Raw genomic sequence first — 23,500 nt, 5'->3', positions numbered from 1 at the left:
ATGTTAGGTATGTCTCATAATCTGCCCAGGACTTCATGGTAGCCAGTAGGCACATGTGGCTCTTGAGCACTTGAAATGTGGGGTAGTGCAACTGAAGAACTGAATTTTAAATTTCATTTTGTGTTAAATAGTTTAAATTTCAATAGCTACTTGTGACTAGTGACCACCACATTGGATGGCACAGCTCTAGACAGTTGATGGCTCTGAAAAACGTCAATATTTCAAAAACCATTGCCCTCTCTTACCCTTGTATTTTCTTTCTTTCTTTCTTTCTTTTTTAATTCTCCCTTTTCTTTTTATTACCCTTTGACCAATATCTTCCTGTTTCATCCTCCCCCTAACCCCTGGCAACCACCATTTCACTCTCTGCTTCCGTGATTTGGACTATTTTATTTTTATTTTTGAATTTTGGGAGGAGGGGTAATTAGGTTTGTTTTTTTGTTTGTTTATGATGGAGGTACTGGGGATTGAACCCAGGACTTTGTGCATACTAAGCATGCACTCTACCACTGAGCTACACCCTCCCCCCATCCTCGTATTTTCTTTTTCTTTTTTTTTTAAACATGGATATACTATTTTATTCACATTCAAATCTCACCATCGAACACTGAGCTCAAGTATATGCTGGCCCTATGTTCAGATTTTTGAAATAAAGTTAAATGGACAGACAGCTTTAAAGGCTCAATGTATTAAATGCTGCACAATGTATTCCACGGTTAGGATAAATCCAGTTGGTGGGCTATACCTGTGTACATTTAGTAGCACAAGTATAGGGACAAGCCCTGCAATTTGAGGAAAAACCTGTTCAGAACAGAGGCCCTTGGTTGCTGAGAGAATCTCCCCTTCCCTTCAGACTGGAGACAAACCAAGGAGTCTGTCAGCATACAAACCCCACTGAATTCAGAAAAGTAGCAACAGGATCAATATTAAAGAATTAGCTCTTGCCAGTTGAAGCGCGCAGGGCTGGCTGGAGGCAGGAAGCGCTGCAGCTCAAGGCCAGGATCTGCAGATGAGAACAGCAGTCTGGAGTCAGGGTGGTTCGTACTTTCTTCAAAAGTCCCCAGTTTTCCAAACAAGTTCCTAAGATGCTTTCCCCAAACAGGGCCTCCATATTTTCTTACATGCACTCTCAGTAAGTTGCTATTGAAGACTTAGCTGGTTGGAGCACCCTGGTTTGTGAAAAGAATGTGGGCTGTGGAGTTGCAGGTGGAAGTTTGAGTTCTAGCCCCACCAGTCACTGACTAGGGGTCCGGGACACAACGTATCTCCTGTGTGGCCGTTTCCTCATTTATAAAGTAGGAAGAACGGTACCTATTTCTTAGGGCTTTTGTGAAGATTACATCAGGTAACGCACGTAAAGCCCTGAGTGTAGCATCTGCTAATTATGTCGGTCCCTCTCCACATCTGATTCAGGCAGAGATTTCTCTGTTTTCCCTGTGTGTTTTTTTTTTTAAATAAAGAAGAAGTCATCACTTAACCTAGGTATGTTTGTAAAGAGCACTTGGAAAAATAGCTTTATTATTGTAATATTATGATGTCTGTGATACCTCCAAATGTGTGTGTGTTGAGAAATGATTCTTCGTAAGTCTAAGAGAGGTGGTTAGTCTCTCTGAAAATACGTTACTAACAGTTCTCCTCTGTAACTTTATTTCTGACTTGTCACTAGTACCATCCATAAGCCAAGGGAGGTTCATGCAACATAACGATCACTGATACTGTTCTCTGAGCTATTAGTGTTGCTTCATTTAATTGGCTAGAAAAGCTTATTTTTCCAGATTATCTTTGCAACTGTTCACTTCACTGTAATGTGTCTGTGCCGCGGTAGAAGATAATGGAAGGCATTACCGTGACACCCCCTTTTTTATTTGGCCTGTGCAGATCGGCACAGTAAGGGTTTTACAGAAAAGAAAGTTCTAGAAAATGGAAACTTTACACTCCTTAAACATCAGAACATGAACTGCTTTTTCATGGAAATCTTTCTGAAATGTAGACTTGTTTTTGTAAATTAGACGTGTTTTTAACCAGCTTTTCCTAAAAAAAAAAAAAAAATCCGTTGTTTGGAAACTTGGGCCATAAAAGAAAAAACTTAAGTGCAGGGTTAGAGGGGACCAGAAGGCTGCATTGAGTTCTTGTGCCGGGTGCATCAGACACCAACTCTGGTATCAGGACATGCGGTGATACTGATGGATATGGAAGAGTAAGAGTCCTTGTCCCTGGTGACACTGTACTTGGCTCCACTCTTTGGTCTTCCCGTCGAAGGGGACACCATGTGCGTGGGGTGGTGCAGGCTGCTCTGTGACCAGGCACCCTCTTCATTTCGTGGCTATGTGTCATGGGTGCCACGTGCCATCTTTGTGGACTGCTACTTAAGTGGATCCCCAATTCGGGAGACAAGATATGTTTCCGCCCGCAGTACATTTCTGAGCAGCTACCCGGGAAAAGGAGTGGGATTCCTGCCTAAGAACCATCATGCAGCGATTCCTCTGGTTGTAATCCTGTCACTTTTACACCCCTCGAATCCCGCAGGCTAGTCACACCTTTCAAAATCTGTGATCTGTGTTACAGGGAATTCTCCTGTCGCACCACCCAGGCAGTCAGTCTTTTGCTTAGCCTTTGAGACTGAGTTCAGACCCGCCACCTGCCTAGTGATTCTTCCTTGACTGTTCCAGTTACTTGGCCCCACAGCTGTTGAGTCAGATCTGTCTCGTACATAAACATTAGTCACCGCTTAGTACCAAGTGTTCGCAAGTGCTAAGTACTCTTCTGCGCACAGATGAAGTGCTCAGGAAAAGTTAGCTGAATGAACAAATTCAGGTTCTTGATTTTGCCTGCTTCCTCTTTCGGCTGTTCTTTTAATTTTTCCCACTGCTTTTTTGACACCTGTACTGGCAGTCTTCAGTCAGTTAATTGTAATTTCCCAGTCTATGTTCAGTTGGAAACAGCTGTTGTGACCCTGATCTCTCTGATTGCAGGGGTCCAGCTGGGGGGTGGGCAGTCTGTTTACTCCCCGCCTTCAGAAGCCACTCACCCAGTCTGTCATCCCCTGTCCATCCGCTCCCCGCCCCCCTGCCCCCATCATCTTCTGCTCATCAGCACTCATCTTGCTCAGGAAGGGCATGGCAGACTGCTTGTGTGCAAGACTTCAAAGATTCTTTTCCTTCCACTTTCCCATTGGATTTGTACACAGGGGCATGCCAGTAGGAGACTGGAAGGAGGGTAGCTGGGCAGGGTCTCTGTGGGCTGACTGTGTCCCTTGATCACAGGTCGCAGCTCCTGTTGGACGACCCTCACCACACAGCACCTGGTTCTGGTGATCACTCCTTCCCTGGACCCTTTGGGCCGAGGGACAGTATGAAAGCTCCCTGTTTTCAGCCTCAAGTACTGCCTTCTCCCCTGTAGCTTTCCCATCCTCTGTGCACACTTCTGTAAATAATCCATTTATAAATGCTTCTCATGTTGCTCAGTTTGAGGGTGCTTTTTGTTTCCTGCCAGCACCCTTGCTGATAAAGTCCTGGGACCAGGTCTCCTGGGCTGCCAGCCCTGTTCTCTGTTCATTGAGGCTAGCCTCCACCAGTCTTGAGTCCCTGAGTGACGAATGTGAACAGAGGCCTCTGGTGCCAACCCCAGGGGACACAGTCTATGAGTAATAGATAAAACTCCTCTTAGGTTCAACCACTGAGATTTGGGGAAGTGTGATACTGCAGCAGAAAGCAGCCCGTTATACAGGGCCTGACTTCTCATCTCTAACTTGGGGGTGTGGCCATACTGCTCACCTAAGGCCTTTTATGAGGACTGAACGAGATTGTAAAATGTTTAGCATAGCGCCTGCTTTGTGGTAAGACCTTAAGAGTTGTTATCGTCATTGTTCATTTTTCTTCAACATTGGGTTCAAAACAAAACAGTTCTTATGTTGTATAATGATAAACTAGGGTAAAGGTTTCGTGTTAGTTGGGGTTCTTCAAAGAAACAGAACAAATGGGAGACATAGATATCTGTGTGTATATACATGGTGAGATGGGGAGGGAAAGAGAGATTGATTGATTGATTGATTGATTGATTATAAGGAGTTGGCTCATACAATTATGGAAGGTAAGAAATCCCAAGATCTGCAGTCCGAAGGCTTGAGAACCAGTAGAGCCAATGCTGTAGTTCCGAAGGCAGGCAGGCAGGCAGAGAAAGTGAATGAATTCTTCCTTACTCCACCTTTTTGTTCTAGTGAAACCTTCAACAGACTAGATGAGGCCCTTCACCGGGGAGGGGCAGCTGCTTTAGTCAGTTTCCTGATTCTAATGTGAATTTCATCCAGAACCCCACAGACACATCCACAATAATGATCGATCCAATATCTGGGCACCCCATGGCCCAGTCAGTTTGACAAGTAAAATCAACCATCATGGGTTTTATGTAAGGAGCTGCACATATCGTTCATGTAATAAATAACAGAAAATAAGAACTTTTTTTTAGCCTAATCCCCAAAGATTGTTCCTGTCATGTAACTTGATAAACGGTTTTTAAGGGTGGAAGAAAGAGATTGACCTTGTGCTTGTTACAAAGATGACCTGTTTGTCCTTTAGAAAGTACATCTGCTGGGGATGCCCCCTGTTGATGCCTGCTTAGCATCTGAGTGCTTGGAGGAGTGACTTTATTGCCTAGATTCATAATGATCTGGGGCAACCTCATGATACAGTTGCCATTTTCCAACACCATATTATTCTTTGTTTATTCTCAATAAATGAGTTAAACTTTTTGAAAAGGAAGGCGTGATGGGGGGTAGTTTTGGAATCCCCCTTAATCCCTAACATAAATAGAGAAAGCAGGATGGCAAAAGAGAAAACAGAGACTCAGCTAGCTGACAGAGGATCCCCCTGAATGCCCAGGCATCACCTGGTGGGCTCAGTCAACTAGCAGCAGTGAGACTTGGGGGTACAAGCAGCAGCTGTGCTGGAGGAAGCACAGGGAGGAGGGGCTGCTGATCATTTAGATGGTTGGGGAGCCCAGGCACTTCCCACCAGTGTTCACACTCAGAAGGAGGGGTCCCCACTGGGAGTAAAGAATTTTATGGGCATATCAGGCAACAACAGTTCATACTGGGAGGGGGTTTGACAGGCTCCAATTTGTGGCTGAGGGCAAGGAAATTGGAGGAGATGTGAGGCTGCTGGAGTGACCTGGGCCTTCAGGACTCTCAGGAAATCCCTTGCGGAAGATCTCTCTGCAAGGACAGAGCCATTCCCTAAAAATGACCTGCTAGGACCACAGACCTTGATCGGCGGGGCATTAAAAGAGAAAGAAAGCTCGAATACTGCTGGTGGTGGAGACCAGAGGGAGTAGACCTCAGAGAGGACTGGAGAGGTGGCTACACCCAGAGGCCGTATTTGTAATACTTTAATGGGAAACCAGAAGAGGGAGCTCTAGAGCCATGAAACCAGGCAAGCTCTTGTGGGTCTACCCCCTTATCCACTTCACTTCATGTGAACAGCAGAAGTGCACTGAGGTTGAACTTCACGTAAATATAAGAAAAAAATGGGGATAACGCCTCTGAATAATAAAGTTACAGATAATGGAGTCATAGTGGAAGAAGAGGGTCCCAAAGCAGAAGAAACTTCATTAAACTACAGTAGAAGCTAAAGGAAGTTAAGTCAGTGATAGAGGTTATGAAAGAACTGTCTACATCAGGATTGGAAAATTCAGAAATGAAAGGACTAAATAATAGGGTGCTATGAAAAGAGAGCTGACAGAAAGGCATGGAAAGGGTAAACCATGGAGTAAAAGAGGTATAAAGCATTAGAAAAAAATTTTAAATGGATAAAAGCAAAATGATAGTGTCAAGGAGTATACATTGGGTGATCAAACTATAAGGAAATGCAAGGAAATGATTGCTATAACATCAGGTTACTGGTTCCTTTTGAGTGAAGGAGGGGGCTTGACATTGGGATGGAATACATGGTGGGGGGTGGCTTCTGCGGGGAGCTGGCCAAGTTCCATTTCTTGAACTGGATGATGGTTACAAGAGTGGCTGACTTATAGTAACTTACTAAGCTAAGTATTTGTTTGGTTTTGTTTTCTAATTGTATCTGTTAGTAATGCCTTTGGCTGCAAATAACAGAAAAATCTGGCTAATACTAGCTTAAACAGATAGCTGTGTATCTTGGCTGACTGCCCCGAGCTGGTGCCGTCACTCCCACTGCGTACACTGAGGCATCCAGGCACTTGGTCTTTCTCGTGCCCTTCCCCTGGGTTTCAGACACACCTTAGTTGCCCCACAGAGAGGGCAACTAAGGGCACCGCGTCCAGTCTCTGCCCTCTTCCAGGCAGGAAGACATGGCACCTGCTGCACAGGAAGCTGGGGAAGTGAGTTTAGTTTTTCAAGTCCTTTTGGCAGAAACTACCAAAGCAGAAGGTAGTTGGGTGTGAGCGTTGAGAGAGAGCCCTGGCTGCATGTATGCAGCTAGAGCATGGTTCTTAACTGGGGGTGATTTTTCTTCCCCAGCAGACATTTGGCAATGTCTGGAGACATCTGTGGTTGTCAGAACCTGGCAGGGGAGAGTGTGCAGTGCTCCTGGTATCATGTGGGATGCTTCCAGGATGCTATTGATCTTACAGTGCGCAGGACAGCCCCCACGGCGAAGAGTTATCTGGCCCCCAAATGTCAGTAGAACCCAAGTAGAGAAACTCCAAAACCCTTTCAGGGGGTCCAGAGAGTCAAGACTGATTGAATCACTATAGTAATACACTATTGGTCTTTTTCACCTTCATTCTTTCGCAAGTGTACAGTGGAGTGGCGTTTTCCAGGGGCTACATGACATGCGATATTGACTCTCTGTTGAGCGAATGCAGAAACAGATCTGAGAACCATCTGTCTTCTATTACTTCAGATGGTAAAGAGATTTGAGAAAATGTAAAACAATGGTTCTCTTCTCACTAATTTTTTTTGTTTGTTTTGGAAAATATAATTATTTCTCATTAAAAATACGTTAACATATAATGGGTTTAGTAGTAGTTTTAAATGAAGAAATCTTTACATTTTTGTTTTATTCCATACAGTAAATATTGATAGCTGTAGCCCATAAAACCAAAGCTTTATGGAGGGCATTGAAATTTTTTACAGGTGTAAAGGAGTTGAGACCCAAAGTATGACCACTGGTCTGGAGAATAGCTGATTTTTTAAATGTCTATGAAATATGAAAACTGTGAGAAGTGTAATTATGTATAGTCTGTCATAAGTGAAGGGCTTCCGTTATTTCACAAACCTTTATTGAAACCTTCTCTCTGCCCCAACTCTATGCTGGGATCTGGGGGCACAGTGATCAATAAAATAGAGTTTCTGTCTTCAAGGAGATGTCAAGTCACATTAATTGTGATTACTTTTTAAGTTCTGTAATAGGGGTATTTTCAAAGTGTGATGGGATTACAGTGGAAAGCACAGTGTTAACAGAATTGAACATCATGTTACACCTTGTTCAGATGAGAAAGATGGCCGTTTTCATTTCTGCCATAGACGGACAGCCCATTTTTGACTCCCTGAGTGTCTCCCAAACCCCTCGTCCCGCCAAAGATAAGAAGTGCTTCTATAAATTTGTCATCAGTGGCTTGAAGTCAGAAACTGCAACTAATTTCTATGCTTTTGGCCCCTGTTGTAGTGACCGTACTGGCGATATTCAATGAACTGCATGCAGACGTGGACCTTTACGCTCTTCTGTTTGGAGAAAGCGTCCTAAATGATGCTGTTGCCATTGTGCTGTCCTCGTAAGTGACAATCTCTCTGCCTGGGGAAAGAGCCTGTGGCCTCCTGGATGCTCTGGGCGAAAATCAGAGACCCATCTTAAAAGCGTTGAATTTTGAATGGGGTGTTTTTCTGAATGAGGTTGATTGACTTTGTTGGAAAGTTACGTTGCTTTGTCTAGTCGGCCGCGATCTGAAAGCTGAAACCAGCATAACATGGTGACTGCAGATCCAGTGAAATGAATATACCTTGGAGAGCGCTCGGCAGAGTGTAGATACCTATGTTTGTTGGTGTATTTAGGTACCGTGGTGTAAAACTGGCCCAGCATCTTTTAACTCTCTCTTTTTAAACTCCAGGTCTATTGTTGCCTACCAGCCAGCTGGGCTGAACACTCACGCCTTTGATGCTGCTGCCTTTTTTAAGTCAGTTGGCATTTTCCTGGGTATATTTAGTGGTTCTTTCACCATGGGAGCTGTGACTGGTGTTGTGACTGCTCTAATATCCTTTTTGAGGCTTCCACCCCTGCCCGAGTATGCTGATGTGGCATTACACTTGTGGAAAGAAAGTTCTCAATTCTTCCTTTCAGAAGTGAATCTTATGTTAATTGTTCCACTGGGGGTGGGGAGCTCCTGAAATGTCACCCTCTGGTGGGACATGACCGTCGATGACCTAGCTAAGAGACTGAGAAAATGTTTGAGAGTGTAACTCTCAGCTATGTCCTCACCTTTGGATTTTCTCTCCTTCCTTCTATGAACCAGTTGGAGATGGGAGCTCAGGGGGAGCATCTGTTTTAAGGGGTAAGGGAGGGCAAAGAGAGTGGAAGAGCCAGGAGGAGGCTGGGAATCCGGGACCACCTCTCAGCGGGCTGGGAGGAAGCAGGCTGTGAAGTACTTTAACCCCAGCCTTGCTACAGCTGTCCGCTGTTCTGGGCCATCCGGGGCTACCATGGCCGTAACTAGCCGCGGACCATCTGTAGGAGTTACAGCAAGGTGGCCTTCTTTAAGTGAAGGACTGTACAATATTTAGTTAAAAACCAACCAACCAACCAACATAAAAGCAAAGTGTGGAGTGAGCAGGCAACCCTTCCACAGGTGTGCTGAGTGCTTCATCTGATCTTTTTGCAGTGGCCTTTAGATCACCGCTGTCCAAAACAGATGTAGTTCGAGACCCAGATAGGAGCCACAGCATTTCAGCCTGCAATCAATATACAAATTATTAACAAAGCTTATTATACAAATTATTAATGAGATGCTGTGCATTCAGTTTTGGTCCTAAATCTTTGAAACGTGGTGTGTCTTTTGCTCTCATAGCACGTCTCAGTTCAGACTAGCCACATTAGCAGTGTTCGGTAGCCACGTGTGGCTAGCTGCTACCATGCCGAACTACACAGATTTAGACTGCTTTCTTCATAAAGGCCCTTGTGATGCCCTGGGGAGTCATATTGCTGAGTGAAACCGCTCATGAGGTGATTCCATGCTGGCCCACCGTGGAATGGCAGTGTTAGGATGGGTCCCAAAGGTGACACCGGCACCTTGTAGTTGCCCTTTGGTTGCGCATTTCTTCCTTCCCTCCTTTCTTTCTCATGCATTCATTAGGCACCTGCTGTGGACTCAGGCCTTAGTAGCGTGCAGGGGTCAGAGTCTTACCGCCTGGACTTCCCGGGCCTGCCCGAGGCGCTCCCAGTGCTGCCAGAGTTAACCTGCCAATCACACCTTCGGCCTCGACTGTGCCTCTCAGGCCTGTGGGCGCCGCAGGGAGCACAGAAAGCCCACTCCCAATTGCTTTAGGAAGCTGAATTTTCAAAACCAGCTGTGTTGAGGCAAAATTCACACACCGTACAATTCACCCATTTGCAGTATACAATTCAATGGTTTTTGGTATATTACATTATTATTTTTTTTAATTGTGGTAAAATATCTATAACGTAAAATTTGCCATTTTAACCATTCTAAGTGCACAATTCAGTGGCACTGGGTACATTCACAGTGTTGTGTAACCATCCGCACTGTCTAGTTCCAGGGCCTTTTTCATCATCCCCAACAGAAGCTATGTTCTCCTGCCTCACGCCTCCTCCCCATCCTTGGTAACCTCTGTTCTACCAGAAAGCTTCATTTTCTTTGCTTTAAAAACCCAGCAGCGGCCTTTGGGGCCGCAGAGGAAGAGGCGAGGGGAAAGCCCGAGGGCGGGGGTCCCGGGCTCACAGAGCGGGGTTCTCCGCTCGAGCCTGATGCTTGTTGCTGGAGCCAGTTCCTTGACGGGGCGGACGTGACCAAATTCACCAAGCTGCACTGCTTCCCCCTGCTGGAGACCGCGCTCTTCTTCCTGATGTCCTGGAGCACGTTCCTCTTGGCAGAAGCCTGTGGGTTTACAGGTGCGTTTCCCCACACTGTGTGGGAGCTGCGAGGTGGGAAGGGGGAGCTCTGGAGGGCAGGGAAGAATTCTTAAACAGCAGCTGCCCTGAGTTGATCAACCGCTCACAGAGGGTCCACAGCGAGGACTGCTGAGCAAGGCTGGTGTCCTGTCTTATGAATTACTGAGTTTCCCAAAGCTCCATCTTTTCCGAGGCTAAACTTGATTGTTTGAAACTCAGTTATATCTGTGAGTTCTCATCCTAACTATAAGTAGATGTTCCGCTGCGGAAGTCACTGAATACATTAATACCTTGTTTGCATCCTTCCCTGGATTGCTGCATTGTTTTACAAACAGTAGCAATAGCAAGCAAAACGTGTATCCTTTTAAAGGTAATTTGGCATCTACTCAGATGAGTGTGAGCACGATTTTTTCCTTCTTTTGTCTCCGGTCTGTTTAATCATTGCTTTTCAAGACCATGTTTTTAATGGTCCCAGCTTCATAGATGGTTAGTGTGAGGGATCATGTGGCTTTAGTTCTTCATATTCTCTCATTTAAAAAAAAATAGCTGATTTTTTTCCATTAGAAAACTCAAGTACAATTACTGTCCATAATCCAGGTGATTAGGAAGTCCTTTGATCATCTTTTCAGAATACTGCAGCATATTTTTGTATGCAGCATTAGAAAATGTCCCACCTCGTTTACAACTTGATAATTATCTGTAGATATATAGGAAAAGTCCCAAGTGTATTAACTGTCTTGCAGAGCAAAATAGTCACCATTAAGAGCAGAAATCTAGACGACCAGGGCTTGGATGAGTGGACTAGCACTCTGGATCCATTTTGTCTGAAGCCCTGGACCAAGCCCAAACATAAAGCATTGGTCTGAAATTAAATTCAATCATTCAGTGGACAGAGGAATATGACAAAAGTGTGTGACGGGCATACACTGCACAACTCTGGGAGAATGAACACCAAATGCCACATAGAGACGGTCAGTTCAGTTGGAATTTAAAAGAGGGGAGAGAATTGCCCTTAAAACTGGAGCAAGGCGGGAAATCTGGGGCCTTGGCTTTGAAGGAGGGCAGGGTTGGGAGGAAGGAAAGGTTAACATGAGAAGTGGAGGCAGAGGGAACTTTCAGTGATAGGAAACTTTCAAAAATATTCGGGAAGTTGGCTCTGCTGGGCTTGCCTACCTGAACTTTGTGTTTCGGGGGAGATTTTTCCTGCAGCTTTTTCTCTCCCATGGATTTTTGTTTTTAAACTCTTCCTGCCAGGCGTGGTAGCCGTGCTTTTCTGTGGAATCACACAGGCTCATTACACCTACAACAATCTGTCGGTGGAATCAAGAAGTCGAACAAAGCAGGTGAGCGAGCGCCCTGGCCCCTCACAAGGGACCTGCAGATACAAGGGAGGGACCTGCGGGGTTGACAGCTTCCTCTTCCCTTTCTGTACAGCTCTTTGAGGTGCTACACTTCCTGGCAGAGAACTTCATCTTCTCCTACATGGGCCTGGCGCTGTTTACCTTCCAGAAGCACGTTTTCAGCCCTGTTTTCATCATTGGAGCTTTTGTATCCTTTTCTGGTCCCACTACTTTCTGCACGGGAAGACGACCGCGGCTGGGGAAGCTACAACAGTAATTCCTGGTCTGGCGGGGAGGTGACTGAGCCAGCGCTGGTTCCTGGGGGTTTTATGCCGAGAAAAAAGAAAGGCTTCAGTGGTCAGTGTATAAAGCTGAACGTCTTTGATTTCAAGGACGGGTGTTGATTCTCAGGCTGCCCTTTCCGCATTTTGTGTGTCAGGCGGCCTTTCTGTTACACCGGTGGTTGGCAGGTGGTAGTTTGTTTTGGAAAGCCCCCTTCCTGGCAGATCTGAAAATCGGCGACCCGTGACAGTCCCCAGAAGTGTTTTGTTTCTCACTGTCAGTCCAGGAGGCTCCCCATCTGGCAGAACTGAGTCGTGTCCCTCAGGGAAGGAAGGGAAGATACAACGGAAAAATACATGGTTCCTTGATTTAGTCCCATCATGAGCACAGTTTTGGAAAGAGAGGCCCAGAGAACTCTTCTGAGCCGTGGAACTCAGTTCCGCTCAGCCTGGGTGTCCAAATCCTGAGCAGGAGTCCGCTCTGGCTGGCTGGTCCCTCGTGCCTTCTCTTCTTTCGTTTATTGTGTAGGGGTAACTGACACCCACTGAACAGCTAGAGAGGGTAGCAGGCCCCACCAGAATCCTGCCAATTCGAGTGCTCTCTGCTTCACCTGGGTCTCATTTTTTTAGATTTACACACGCTACAGACTGAGAGCTCAAGATCTGGGAGATCAGTGTTTTTATTCTTAGGGGAGACCTGGCGTGTCATTTGATTGGCATCCTGAGCACGGCATCCTCTGAGAGGTAGTGAGCGCGCAGCCCTCGGGTACAGCTGCGGGCCTTGTTCAGGGCTGAGCCGGGGCCTCTGTGAGTCCTGAAGGCTGCTTCCAACTTGAGGACTTTTGCATGGCTCCTGGGATAGGAGGTTATAAGCATGACCTGTTTCCTGCTGTTAAGAGCAAAACAAAACAACAGACAAAAAAAAAGAGAGAGAGAGAGACAGAGATTAAAGAAGAAAAGTAGGATTTTATCCTGGAGAAGGCAAGAGGAGAGCCCCTCCCTCGCTTCTGTCTGGAACAGCTGCAGCTCCGGCAGCTGGTGCTTTGCTGAAACGGAAGCTCCCTGTTCCTCTGGCTCCCACGCTGGTTTCCTCTGTGAGCAGGGCAGTGTGCATCTCTCTGCGGGGCTCTGTTCTAAACTCAGCAAGTGACGAATGACCCGTTTCCCTGAATTCTTTGCTTTCCACAGCAAGAGTTCCTCTTCCACACTCCTCCTCTTCCATCTTCTCCAAAACACACGTTAGCCTCTTAGGTAGAGAAATCTCCCCAGGTTGGTTCTTGCGAGGAATATGAATGTGTCTTTGTGGAATGAAGACTGTAACTTTCCTCGCCTCTTTGTGGGATCTTCCTGGTCATTCAAACCCCCTGGTGTTTACTTCCAGCCGAAGCTTACGAGCTTACCCAGCAAACTCTCTCTTTTTAGTTTGACTCGGGTTAGTGATTTTTTTTCTTCTTGTGATATTTTTTTTTCCTTCCAATAGAGCCCAACATGCTCTTTGCTCACCTTAACTCCCCACCCCAGCCATGGTACCTTAGCTTATCTCTGGACTCATTTTTAGCCAGATTGGAGACCTGGTCCATATCAGTTTGATCCAATGAAGAAGTTACAACAATGTGTTTAATAGGCTAGACATGATCTCTGTGAGCCAGGATGCTGGGCAAGGTGGCCAGTTGAATCCCTCTTGCTGTTGAGACTTGTGTGGAGGGAAATGAGACAGCCTGCCTTCCCTGAGCAACTCTCCCGATCCTAACAGGGCGCCGTTCCTCAAAGTCTCTGCTAGGAGGTTGTGTGAAAGTGCCATTCTGGAAACCCGTTGGGCCCTTAACCTCCACCCGGTGGCCAGGTTGCCATCTTCCTGGGCAGAGCTGCACATATCTACCCGCTCTCCTTCTTCCTCAACTTGGGCAGAAGGCATAAGATTGGCTGGAATTTTCAACACATGATGATGTTTTCAGGTAAAAAAAAAAAATTAATGTAAATAAAATGAATTTTTTTTCAGCAGCCAGTGTAAGTACGATTAAAATATAATCGATGAGGTTCACAGAAAGACAGAAATTCAAATTTCTGGTTATTTGGTATCCCCTGCAGTGCAGAGGAGACAGATAGACATGTTAAGTGAAGTCAATGTTGATTTTGCAAACCATACTTCAAAATGTGAACATTTTCCCCAAAATAGTTGCATCTTTGTTTTTTTCTCTACCACCCAAGGGACCTGGAGGTATATAAGTATTTAAAGTGCTTGATTGTTTTCTAGTAGATGTTCATAACGTTTAATCTTCCAGAAGGGCCTCAGATCTAAAATTAGAAGGAAGATAGGTCATTAATGAGAAAGAGCAGAGGCCAAGTGCTTAAACACCTCCCAGCTTCAATAGCCTCTCCTAAAATAATGAAATGGGAATAATTAATTGAGGCCCCCTCCTAGCTGTAGCTTTCTCTGGAGTACAAGAAATAAATTATACTCACATTAGCAAGATGAACCCCAAAGCAGAAGATAACAGCTGTGATAGTTCTGCTTGATTTACACCGTCTCCCAGATGCTCCCTCTTCACCACATTGCTGAGAAGTGTGGAGAAGCCACCGAGGGGATAAGGGACAATAAAGAAATATGTGGAGGTAAAGAAAGGAGAGAGCACTTGGTGTGAATAGATGGTGCAGTGAGGGTGGTAGCCGTCAGACTTTATAGATGAGACCGAAGTAAGAGCATCTCTGCAGAGCAGGGGGAGGAGATGGTGGGGCGAAAGGCCACTGTGACCCTTAAAGGTGCCTCTGCCCTGTGAGGGGGAGGGGGCGGGGCTGTACAAGAGACAGTGAGTAGCAGCCCTTTGCTGCCACAAAGTAGTTCTTGGAGGCCTCAGAGAGTCATAGTGAAATCACACCAACAGTCACTGCTCAGCAAAGCCGTTGCTTTGGCTGGTACTCGCGTCTGCTCTGAAGCCCACTGCCTGCCCAAATGATTTCCTTTCGCTCTGACACACGATTGTGGAGTGTCTCCTTTATAGAAGCCACACTTCTAGGTTGTGGAGGATACAGAAACCAGCCTCCTTCAAGGAACTCACAGTCCGCTGCTGGGAGGCAGGTGTACAAAGAGGGTGGTGAGTTGCACAAAAGAGTTGAGGCATAAGCGTGGAGGAGATGAGAACCCCGGGCCGTCTTGGCCGAGGGGGAAGCCTTCGAACTGGGCTTGCATGCAGTGGCGTTTCAGGATGCAGCAGGTTGCAAGGGCAGGACAACGTGCAGAGCAAGGGTTAGGTTGGAAAGGGAAATCGCCTGTGGACGGGTGCGAACCTTCAGGTTGCACCTGAATCACCTGTTGGGCAGATTGCTGGGCCCCACCTCCGGAGTGTGATTCTGAGAGTCCAGGGTGGACCCTGAGAATTGGCATCTCTAGGGTGTTCTTGGCAGCAGCCGCTGCTGCTGGTCATGGTGGTTTGAGGACCGCACGTTGAGATCTAGACCACGGAGACGCTCCAATACCAGGCCAAAGAGTTTGGGCTTTTACTGAAGAGCAGCTGGGAAACATTAGAGGTTTCTGAGGAGGGCAGTGACAGATGAGATCTCTCCTGCATATTAGGGAAATGCCAAAGAAAAAGAGAACGTTGAATTGGAGAGAACTCAGCCACCTAGATAAACTTAGTGTGTTCATTACCTTCTGTACTAAAAGACCAAGAAGTAGGCAGTGCTGTTAAGAGACACTTCCCATCAAAATTATTGTCTGCTGGGAGAAATCCGGCTATCGAAAGGAACTCATTCTTCAAGGCTATGAAAGAAATACCTGAAGTTTCATTTTCATGTTGCTTACAGTGTTTAATGTTTACCTAATAAAAATGCAGCACACATTGTCTCTCTCCGACCCTCAAGTTTTCTTCTTTGAGACAACGTCCATTTAAAGGCTTAACTATTAAGTGATGACACAGCTGTCTGTAGGGTAACCTAGATGTGAATCAGCACTTCACTCAGACAAATTAATAGAGAACATTAACTTTGCTGTTTTTTAATGTAACTGTTGTTGAGCCACTCTTCTTTAGTGAATTGTAGTGAAGTTCTGAGATTAGTGGAACTGTGAAATTGTTGGGAAAGGTGGGAAAATATACAGATACTGGGTATAATTTTCCATTCTCCTAATATACACACTCAGTCTTATCCAGGGTGAATAGGAATTGACACTAGATAGCTTTTAAAGACCATGGATTCAGCCTTTACTATTTTCTTCTTTTTTTATTGAAGTACTGTCAGTTACAGTGTGTCAATTACAGTGTGTCACTTTCTGGTGTACAGCACAATGTCCCAGTCATGCATATACATACATATATTCATTTTCATTTTTTTTAAATTAAAGGTTGTTAAAAGATATTGAACATAGTTCCCTGTGCTATACAGAAGAAACTTCTGAAATTTATTTTTATATATAGTGGCTAACAATTGTAAGGGATACATTTGGGAGTTTGAGATTTACATATGTCAGCCTTTACTATTGAACAAATTATGAGCATGGTACTGAGAAAGAACAAAAGAGCTTACAAAGAGAAACTCGAAAACATAAAAATGGGGGTGCTTAATCTTAACACCCATTAACATAGGTCAGGGGTCAGCAAATACAGCTCCTGGGCCAAATTTGGTTGCCTGTTTTCATCCACCCCATGGGCTAAGAATGGCTTTTACAGATGAATATTTTACAATCTAGTTGGTGACAGGGGACACTAACTTTGGAGCCCAGTTAACTGAAATATCCCACCACCAGACTTCCATTCTCTTCACTAGTAGACCTGAATTGCAACAAATTGAACTCATTACTGATTATTATAACTATTTGTTACACTTCTATATAGTATTATAATAGGTGCTAATCAATTAAATTATAGTACTTATACTCTTGCTTTTGGTCAATCAAATTTTGTGGAAATTTGATTTCTCTCTTTGACGCAAGTACCAACATAATATCCTTGATTTTTTCCTCTTGGCCCACAGAGCCTAAATATTTAGTGTCTGACCCTTTATGGAAAACATCACCAAGCCCTGACATAGATCAGGTTATATTGTTGCTTCTCTGCCTGGGTTTGCTAAGGAAACGCTGAGCTGTTTTGTGGTTCATGATGCATGAACCACAAATGTGCATTTGACATATTATACTTAGCCTATTTCTTAAGTTTCTAATGACTGTATAATACTTGGGTAGTGTTTGCATCTCTTCTTATTGATATTTCTTATTTCATGTGACTAGCGGGAGAATTATTTCAGTAATAAAAGAGCATTACTAGTCTGAAATGCGCTGTACAGAGCAGTGCAGTGTTTTCCTTGTTGCATTTGGGCATTCTGCAAAAGGAATCTTCAAATGGGAGGAAACCCCATTCCTGAAAGTTCTTCTTTCTGAATAAAGCAACTCGACTCTCAAGGCAGAAGCAGATACAGTTTATCAGCCCTGAGAGGCAGCAAGAGGATTTGAGGACACCTTGTCATTTGTCCTTATGACAGGAGATCTTCCTCTCTGGTCCCCGCAGGCCTCAGGGGAGCGATGGCATTTGCCCTGGCCATCCGAGACACGGCATCCTACGCGCGCCAAATGATGTTCACGACCACCCTCCTCATCGTCTTCTTCACTGTCTGGATCATTGGTGGAGGCACGACGCCCATGCTGTCATGGCTTGACATAAGGTCGGTTTGAAACCCAGGCCAGTTTTGTGTCTAACTATGCTCTCCGTCCATGCAGGGGGAGCTACGTACAGCTTAGTGCATGGAGGGCTTTTATAGTTTATTGTTCTGTTTGGGGAGGGATTAAAAATAAAAAAACAATAAATAAAAATTCAGAGGATGGAATTTTCCACGAGGAAAAAATGTCATTAAAATGTTTGTTGGTACAAAAACACAAGGAGTTAGAAACACCTGGACCTCACTAGAGCAGCGACTTTGGGGGCAAGAATTCCAAACGTCTTAGAAGCTGCAGGAGAGAGAGTAAATATAGCTGCTGGCAACATCTGGCATTTCATTTCACATTCCTTTGAAATCAAAGCTAAGGACTTCCAGAATAAGCTCATCAGCCAGAAATAAAGGGAGACAGAGTTTTGGTTTAGGAGGAAACTGTTTGCTGTGTCTTCTGTGCTGGGGTGCACAGAAGAGGTGACATTTCCTGCATAACCCTCATTTCTTGCAGCCTCACGGACGTCTCCTGCCTGTGGTTTTGCAGCTGTGTCAGGATGGAGGGGCATTGACTTGAGTTTGAATTTTTTTTTAAAGCATTTGAATTCCAAACTGTGCTTGGGAGCCCCAGCACCTTAAAGTAAAGGGGACATTGGAACAGGACCCACAGCCTAAGTCTGACCCTGATTTAAGACAAGCTCCTGGTGTCTTTGAGCCTCAGTACCCCTCCACATTGAATGAAAGCGTGCGGTCAGATTTCCTCCAGGTCCCTGCAGCTCTAAGTGTGTGCTCTGCATTGCTGGAAGCACTCTCACCACCCGCTCAGTTTCAGATCTGCAGAGGGTGAACGTGATGGGAATGAGAAGGCACTGGGGTGGCGCAGAGGTGTGAAGAATTCTCAGAAAAGCCACAAGATGGCAGTGTTTTTTTCTTTCTCTGCTGGCTGTTAGTTTGTATTCCCTTCTCTAGAATATAGGATGCGCGGGGCTGACAGCAGCAGAGCACACCCAGCTTGGAGGAAAGCAAACCTGCAAGGATCTCACAGTCATCCTCAGGGTCAGGGAGGAAACTGGGATTTGAGAACATAGTCTCCTCGCTCTGGAACTCTTGTATGGATGGAAGGCAGGGATTCCTGGGTGTGGCCACTGCCAGCCGCACCATTTCAGGTCTAGTGTGTCTCAGATCTGGGTGGGTCTGCAGAACTGGTCAGTAACAGTCATATGAGAGCTAACATTTGTGCTACAGACGTTGCTTGAGATGCCAACGTGTATATTAAGAAACTCCTCACGGCATTCCTCGAAGGGAACTACTAAATCTTCATTTTAGAGTTGAGGAAACTGAGGCACAGAGGAATAACTTGCCCAAGGTCACAAAACTTTAAGCAGATGAGCTGGGATTTGAATCCAGGCAGTCTTGCCAAAGAGTCCACACCCTTAGCTACTGTGCTGTGCTTGCCCATAGAAAGGCTTGCTGTGTTAGGGATTGTTTCGATGTTGTAAAATTTGGGATGATTAAAATTTCAGTTTCCTGGCCCAAATCTCAAGAGTCGTATTAAGGAAAATAACTCATCTGTGGAAATAGAAACCTGAAAAAGAAAATTGACAAAGTTCGGCTTTAAACTTGAGACCTAAGATGGTATCATCTGTGTTGGCTGTAGCAGAATAAGAGCAAGAAAGGAGGTTTACCCTGCACCCAGTTGAGAATCCCTACCTTTGCTACCCTCTCTGAGATGCCTGCCTAATCTTACTGGGTCTGATCACCCTAGATGCCCAAAGCCTGGTTAAATCATGTTTGTTCCTCATGCTATTTCCTAAGCCCTTGCCTGACACCTCTCAACATACACGGGACCAAATGACTTTCCACCAAGAGTGGAGAGTTGACTTGTGACATTTTGCACTTCTCACAACACTTTTCAGAAAGTGGGCCATCGAATAGTCCTACCTGGAGTTGAGAGCATGGGCCGCTTTCCCTGATACATACAAGCTGTATATGTACAAATATGATACTTGGGTTGTTGTGAAAATGTGAATGTAACATACAGACAGCACTTAGAACATAATAGCGCGTACCGAGGGGGTCAGGAAATAATTGATCCAGTTCCTCCACCTCCTTGTCAGCATTTGGTGTTGTCACTTTTTTCTTTTAGCCATTCTGATAGGTATGTGGAGAGACCTCACTATGGTCTGAATTTACATTCTTCTCATGGCTAATGATGTTGAACATTGCTTCATGTACTTATTTGCCATTCATGTATCTTCTTCGGTGAAATATCTGTTCAAGTCTTTGTCCATTTTCTAATTGGTTGATTGTTTTTCAGTTGAGTTTTGAAAGTTCTGCATTTGTTCTAGACACCAGTGTGTTGTCAGGTTTGTGGTTTGTAAATATTTTCTCCTCGTCTGTAGCTCGTCTTTTAGTTCTTTTAACAGACTCTGTCATAGAGTAGAAGTTTTCACTTTGATGAAGTGCAATTTCTTTTTTTGTTTTTAACGCATCATGCTTTTTGGTGTCACGTCTAAGAACTCTTCATCAAGCCTAGGTCCCAAAGATTTTCTTCTATGTTATCTTCTAAATTTTTTTTTCAGTTTTTTTTTTTTTGCTTTACATTTAAATCTGTCATCTATTTTGAGTTAATTTTTGTATTAGACATGCAGTTTAGGTCAAGGTTTTATTTTACTTGTCTTTAGCTATCCAGTTGTTTCAGCATAATTTGTTAGAAAGGCTATCCTTATTCTATCGAATTACTTTTGCTCTTTTGCCAGAAATCAGTTGGCTGTATGCGTGCGGGTCTGTTTCTGTTCTGCTCCACTGATTTATGTGTCTGTCCCTCCACCAGTACCATTACTGGTTTGACAGCTGCAGTTGTATAATAACCCTTAGCATCGGGGGGGGGGGGCAGCTCCTCCCACTTTCTTCTTCTTTTTCAAAATTGTCATAGCTATCTAGTTCCTTTCCATATATATTTTAGGATAAGCTTGTCTACATATTTTTTTTAAAAAACCGTAATGGGATTATTGTAGGAATTGTGTTAAACCTGTGTATCAGTTTGGGGAGAATTGACATCTTTACCCGGTTGAATTTTCCAGTTCATAAACACGGCATGTTTCTCCATTTGTTTAGATCTCCTTTGATTTATCAGTATTTTATAGTTATCAGCATACACTGCCTGTACCTGTTTTGTGAGATTTACATCTAACTATTTCTTCTTTTTGAGCAATTTTAAATGTTATCCTATCTTCAGTTTCAGTTTCCATGTAGTCATTGCTAGGGTATAGAAATACAGTTGGTTTTTGTATATTGGTTTTTTATCCTGCGACCTTGCCAAATTCACTTCTTAGTTCTAGGAAGGTTTGTTTTTTTGGTTTTGTTTTTATATAGTCTTTTGAGATTTTCTATGTAGACCATCAAGTCATTTGCAAATAGACACTGTTTTATTTTTTTCCTTTCCAACCAGTGTGACTTTTATTTGATTTTCTTGGCTCTGGCCGGGAGTATCAGTGCTATGTTGAATAAGAGTGATGTGAACAGATATCCTTGCTTTGTTCCTGATCTTAAGGGAAAAGCATTCAGTCCTTCACCAATAAGTGTGTTGTCAGCTGTAGGGTTTTTGTAGATGTTCATCATCAAGTTGAGGAAGTTCCCATCTATTGCTAGTTTTCTGAGAGTTTTTATCACAAACAGATGTTGAATTTTAGCAAATGCTTTTTCTGCATCAATGGATAGGATCATAGGATTTTTCTTGTTTGGCCTGTTAATATGGTAGATTATACTGATTAATTTTCAAATAGTGAACCAGCCTTGTTCATCTAAAATAAACCCCACTTGGTAGTGGTGTGTAACTTTTTTTATATATATTGCTGAATTCTATTAGCTAATATTTTGTTCAGGATTTTTGTGTCCAGGTTCATGAAGGATATTGGTCTGTAGTTTTCTTTGTTCATACTGCCTCTGTCTGATTGGGCATCAGGGTCATCTGGCCTCACAAAATGAGTTGGGACATGTTCCCTACTCTTCTGTTTTCTGAAGGAGATTGTGTAGAATTGGTATTAATTCTTTTTGAAGGTTATATGGAATTCTCCAGTGAAACCATCTGGTCCTGAGACTTCTTTCCCACGAGTTTTATTATAAAAATTATGAAGCCAATTTCTTTAATAATTAGAGAGCTATTAAGATGATCTATTTCATGTTGGTGACTTGTGACAGTTTGTGAAATCGGTCCATTTCACCTTAGTTGTCTAGTTTATGTTTGTAGCATAACCTTATTACTCTTTTCATATCTGTGAGATCTTTAGTGATGGCCCATGTTTCATTCATGAAATTGGTAATTTACGTCTCTATTTTTTTCAGTCTTACTAGAAGTTCATCAATTTTATTGATCTTTTCAAAAAACTGGCTTTTTATTTCATTGATTTCTGCTCTTATCTTTATTAGTTCTTTCTTTCTGTTCAAGTCTACCCAGACAGCATAATGAAGCAAAGTGTCATTGGTCAAAAAATACATATGGTGTCAGTTCATTGCATTTTTCCAGATGTGCATAAATAGTGATTATGTAAGAGGTAGAAACTGACATTTAGAGAGATGGCATCAAAAGAAATTCCCTTAGAAATAAGGTAATGAGACTGATGGGTTTTTCTGGCTTGTGGCTTGTGGTATTGCTTAATGGCCACAAATCATTTATGTGAACCAGGGTTTTATTCTAAAATGATTCAGAAACACCCTGAAGTTCAGTGTGATATTTTGACCTCTGCGATCTCAGTGAGATCTATATCTGGTTGTTTCTTACTTCTTTAGGCTGCTGACAGAGGGCCCAAGAAGCTGCTAAGCGGCTGCTCAAAAGTCAGAAACCCAGGGTAGGACTTGGAGTTCTACCATAAATAATTAGGAGTTAGCTGTGCTTTTGAACCATGGCTGATTTCTCGTCTGTGTGTAAAATAAAATGAATATAACCACAAATCCAAAGCCAGGCCACTGCTTTCCAGAACTCCAACTTATCTTTTTAAATTGGAATTTGTGATTGCCATTTTAAAACATAATGACAAAACACTCAAATTGTTTTTTTTGGTAATATAGAAACTGCATAATATTTTTCTTAGTCTCTTGAGCAAGTGTTGTCATTCACAAAGGTGGTAATTTTGGCAACCTTAAAAAAAACCCATCACGGGATTATTTCAGCAGATGAGCCTTATACGTGTCCTGAGCAGATTTTGGCGGCATGGTGGCTGTCCTCTTGAAGGGCCCAGCTTCAAGTGACACAGCCATGAAGTGGTGGTGATGGTAGGGGGTTAATGGCGTGCAGCCGGGCGGCCAAATGAACAGGTAACCTTCATACCCTGGAGTGCAGCGATACAATCCCTCAAGGGCAAGTAAGGGCACTGCTCCGTATAATCCTGTCTCACTGAGAGTTTAAGATAAAGCTCTTGGTAAGATAATGTAAGGAATAAAGGCAAGGAGAAGCCCTGAGCTCTTTATGTAATAGCATTTGTAACTGGATAGTATTAAAGAGTTTAAAGTCGCCATCTTGCAGTTGAAGGCAGTATCCTGTAGGTCTGAGGCTCTAACTGCCTCAGTTGCCATCTCGATTCCAGCCTGTTCTACTTTTTTGACCTTGGGCAACTTATTTTACCTCTCGGTTTCCATGCTGATTAAACGGGGATGACAAGAGTGTGAGGATGAAATGTGATACTAAATAAATGTGATAAAGAATTCTCCTCTTTAAAGTACCATCTAGCACAAGGTAAGCACTTAGGATATTTTAGCTGTGATGTTATCATGGCGAATCATAGCTTTAGTACTGCTGCTAATACTATTATTATTACATTTTGCTATTACTGTTATTATCAGTGAATCTTACATCAGTGGGATCCAGCTTGCTTTTCTCTCTGGAATTTGTTATAATTTCTCAATACTTTGGTTTAAGTCACATTCCAAGCACGTGCCTAATTAAAAGTATCACCTTAAGAAGCATCATGTCCTCACCTGCATGTCTCAGGGGATATTAGTAAGATGAGAATTTGGGCATTCTCTTGCCTGGTACTTCTCAACCTTGGTTTGTTTTTTTTTTCATCATTGGTCCTCTAAGGAACCTTTAAAAATGTTCTTTTTATTTACTGCTTCCATTGAAATCTTAATAATGCAGATCTATATATCTGTTTATGTGTGG

General features: G+C 43.7%; 1 protein-coding gene across 2 annotated transcripts in view; it reads left to right on the top strand.

Annotated features, from left to right (window-relative positions):
* The window catches only part of SLC9A7 (solute carrier family 9 member A7), a 111,418-nt gene that overhangs the window by 65,613 nt on the left and 22,305 nt on the right, over positions 1–23,500 (top strand). For both annotated transcript variants that reach the window (XM_032474948.1, XM_032474947.1), the window contains exons 6-12: positions 7,638–7,743; positions 8,077–8,218; positions 9,986–10,091; positions 11,346–11,434; positions 11,526–11,639; positions 13,556–13,667; positions 17,208–17,361. In XM_032474948.1, the coding sequence (XP_032330839.1) occupies positions 7,638–7,743; positions 8,077–8,218; positions 9,986–10,091; positions 11,346–11,434; positions 11,526–11,639; positions 13,556–13,667; positions 17,208–17,361 (823 nt within the window). The remainder of the gene's footprint in view (positions 1–7,637; positions 7,744–8,076; positions 8,219–9,985; positions 10,092–11,345; positions 11,435–11,525; positions 11,640–13,555; positions 13,668–17,207; positions 17,362–23,500) is intronic.

This window comes from Camelus ferus, chromosome X (genome assembly GCF_009834535.1).
Source record: "Camelus ferus isolate YT-003-E chromosome X, BCGSAC_Cfer_1.0, whole genome shotgun sequence".
Classification (NCBI taxonomy): Eukaryota; Metazoa; Chordata; class Mammalia; order Artiodactyla; family Camelidae; genus Camelus; species Camelus ferus.
This window is presented reverse-complemented; position numbering and strand designations above follow the sequence as displayed.